The sequence below is a fragment of the Eschrichtius robustus genome, chromosome 9, assembly GCF_028021215.1.
Source record: "Eschrichtius robustus isolate mEscRob2 chromosome 9, mEscRob2.pri, whole genome shotgun sequence".
NCBI classification, from domain to species: Eukaryota; Metazoa; Chordata; class Mammalia; order Artiodactyla; family Eschrichtiidae; genus Eschrichtius; species Eschrichtius robustus.
The window spans coordinates 124,527,516-124,531,345 of record NC_090832.1 but is presented as its reverse complement, the minus strand read 5'-3'; the positions used below and the strand labels follow the sequence as shown (position 1 = coordinate 124,531,345).

General features: G+C 46.8%; 1 protein-coding gene across 1 annotated transcript; it reads left to right on the top strand.

The window, feature by feature from the left end:
* Positions 1-2,795, top strand: LOC137769178 (von Willebrand factor A domain-containing protein 8-like). The gene is given in 3 exon segments (XM_068550865.1): positions 1-74; positions 105-1,276; positions 1,279-2,795. Coding segments are annotated over 3 exon segments (2,700 nt in total). The 3' UTR covers positions 2,733-2,795.
* The last annotated feature ends 1,035 nt before the right edge of the window (positions 2,796-3,830 follow it).

Sequence of the window (3,830 nt, the reverse complement as noted above, 5' to 3'; positions counted from 1 at the left end):
ATGGCGGACTCTGGGAGGGCTCACGCCAAGGAGTGCTTCCCAGAACTTCTGCTGCCAGTGTCCTTGTCCTCACGGTGAGACACAGCCACCCCCTGCCTCTGCAGGAGACCCTCCAACACTAGCAGGTTGCCTCTGCCAGAGCAGACCTTCATGGGCTATTGGACAATTGGTCAGTCAAGAAATGGAATGCAAAAACTATTGTGTCCAGCAGAAACTCATCATATAGATGTAAAGGGTCCAGCACTTCTAAACATACAGGAGTATCCAATAGAAAGACATGAAGGAAGATCCCAAACCTTTACTGAAGAATGTGCCTCCTGAAAGTTACCATTGGATGAAATTACCTTAATCTGCGACATCGCTACATCACATGAAAATGAGGAAAATACTCTCTATGTAGTTGCATGCAATCCCATTTCCTTATACTTTATGAATATGACTGGGAAAAGCGGCTACTTTGTGGACCTTTTTGACATCTTCCCAAGAATGGCCAGTGGAGTCTGGCACCCATTTGTGACAGTGGCACTGCTGAGAAATCCCCTCAAGGGTCAAGTGATTCTCCATGAGCAGCAGAACAATGTGATCCTGTTGTTGGATACCACTAGCCAAGCCCTTCATCGTCTCATCCTACCTTCAGAAGAGTTTACACTTAAGAAAACTGCCTGGTGGAACAAGGAGGAAGCTGAAACTTACAAAATGTGTAAAGAATTTGCGCGCAAAAACTGGCTAGTATTCTACAAAGAAAAAGGGAACACCCTGGCTGTGCTGGATGTTCTAGAAGGGCGAACTCACACCACCTCACTTCCCATCAACCTCCAGACAGTGTTTCTCGTAGCAGAAGACAAATGGCTTCTGGTGGAGAGCAAAACACATCAGAAATATCTTTTAACTAAGCCTGCACACATCGAATCTGAGGACAGTAGGGTTTGCCAGTTGTATGTGCTGAAAGAGGAGCTGCCTAGCACAGGGTTTGCAGTCACACAAGAAACAGACTTCAGCATACCTCATAAGATTTCAAGTCATCAACTATCATCTGAAAATCTGAGTTCAGCTGTGGGACAAAAGATTGCCTCTCCTAACCGAAAACTCTCAGATGAGAATAGTTATGCTACAGTCGTTGTTGGTTTCCCAGATCTCATGTCACCTAGTGAAGTTTATTCTTGGAAAAGGCCAACATCTTTGCATAAATCAAGGGTCACTGATACATTCTATGGAGGGAAGAAGAAAATTGGAACTCCAAAGCAGAGCAATTGTGTGACTCTTTTGGATACTAATCAGATAGGATTTTGCCCCCAGGAGAAATCCCTCCGAAAGATGTTATCCCTCCACAAATAGCTGGTTATATAGAAGTCACTGATCTCCAATCAAAGAGACTCCGACACATACCTATTCCTGGATCAGACTTTCTCTCACCATATACCATGTGGCTATCTACTATCTCGGACACAGATGCACTGCTGGCTGAGTGGGGCAAAGGTGGTGTTGTCACTGTTGATATGGGAGGTCGCATCTGGCTTTGGGAAACTGGACTGGAACATCTGCAGTGGTCACTCATGGAATGGAGAAACATGATTGGACGAGAAGGTGACAGACTTATGCAGATAACAATCAACAGAGAGAGCGGTGAAGATGTGAGTTCCCCCAAACACGGCAAGGAGGACCCAGACAACATGCCGCATGTGGGCGGCAATACTTGGGCTGGCGGCACAGGGGGAAGAGACACTGCAGGTCTGGGCGGCAAAGGAGGTCCTTACCGGCTGGATGCAGGCCATGCAGTGTACCAGGTCTCTAAGGCTGAGAAAGATGCGGTTCCTGAGGAGGTGAAGAGAGCTGCGAGAGAGATGGGCCAGAGAGCGTTTCAACAGAGGCTAAAGGAGATCCAAATGAGGGAATATGATGCCGCAACCTATGAAAGGTTTTCAGGGGCTGTTTGACGGCAGGTGCACTCCCTCCGAATTATCCTGGATAATTTACAGGCTAAAGGTAAAGAAAGACAGTGGCTAAGACACCAAGCTACTGGGGAACTAGATGATGCCAAGATCATTGATGGGCTGACTGGAGAAAAAGCCATCTACAAATGCCGGGGTGAGCTGCCGCCACAACTGGGCAGCCCCCAACAGAAACCCAAGCGCCTGCGCCTGGTGGCGGACGTGTCCGGCAGCATGTACCGCTTTAATGGGGTGGATGGCTGGCTTGAGCGCTCGATGGAAGCCGTGTGTATGGTCATGGAGGCCTTTGAGAACTATGAGGAGAAGTTCAAGTATGACATCGCTGGACACTCTGGAGATGGCTACAACATTGCTCCAGTTCCAATTAACAAAATCCCCAAGGACAATAAGCAAAGACTAGAAATTCTCAAGACGATGCACGTCCACGCTCAGTTCTGCATGAGTGGGGACCACACATTAGAGGGGACAGAACACGCCATCAACGAAATCGTCAAAGAAGAAGCTGATGAGTACTTTGTCATTGTCTTAAGTGATGCCAACCTGTCACACTATGGAATACATCCTGCCAAGTTTGCCCAGATCCTGACAAGCAACCCTCAAGTAAATGCTTTTGCCATTTTTATTAGATCTTTAGGTGATCAAGCAGCCAGGCTTCAGCGAACTCTACCAGCTGGCCGGTCTTTCGTTGCCATGGATACCAAGGACATCCCTCAGATTTTACAACAGATTTTCACCTCCACCATGTTGTCCAGTGTTAAGAAGTTCCCTTTATCATCCCGATGACCCTGGGATTTGAAATAAGCTAGGAAGAAAGAGTATTCTGAAGAAAAGAAGAGGTCTATAAAGTGCCCCCGAGTGATGACTGGATAATTCTGGCATTCCCGAGCCTTCCTGCGCTTGCTAAGTAATCAGAGTTCAGAGAAGCAGCCAGAGCGAGGCCCGTGCATGGAAATCTTCAACCATTGATGGGTTTACAAGTCATTAGAGGAAGCGAGTTGACCTGCATTATACAAAAGGTCAGGGTTAAGGGAAGGTGGTTTGAGAACTATGGCGTGTGGTCTGTTTCCAAAAACCTGACGGAAAGAGTACCTTGCTTTTGCCTTAACACAGCACCTGGTCACCTAGGATAACAAAAGTGACCCCAGCAAACTAAGCCTTTGATGCCACATTCTGACACTGGAATACAAGTCTGTGCAAACCCACCCACCCAACTACTCTTCAATAATTATTTTTATTTTCTCCTCCACTCTGTATTGCCCAACAAACAATGACTTTACAGTATTTAACCCACTGAAAAGTCCTTTCAATGGCAATATTCTATAAAAGGTTGGGTTTTCTCAATAATTTCATTTTCTTAGCCAAAACCAAAAGGAATCAAAAGATCCTTGGATTGCTTCCTTTCCCACGTGACTTTTTTTTTTTTAAAACTGACTCATCTGTTTCTGCTTCACTACCTTTTTTTTAAAAATTATTATTTATTTATTTTTGGCTGTGTTGGGTCTTCGTTTCTGTGCGAGGGCTTTCTCCAGTTGCGGCAAGCGGGGGCCACTCTTCATCGTGGTGCGCAGGCCTCTCACTGTCGCAGCCTCTCTTTGTTGCGGAGCACAGGCTCCAGACGTGCAGGCTCAGTAGTTGTGGCTCACGGGCCCAGTTGCTCCATGGCATGTGGGATCTTCCCAGACCAGGGCTCGAACCTGGGTCCCCTGCATTGGCAGGCAGATTCTCAACCACTGCGCCACCAGGGAAGCCCCCACATGAGTTTTAAAAGGCTTTTTAAATAATAAGGAGCAAATGTCCTATTCTCCGTGCTGCTGGGATTGGAGGGATGTCTTGCCTTGAGTTTCCTGTTTCTTCTTCTTTAGTGCTCCTCAAAAGTTTCAC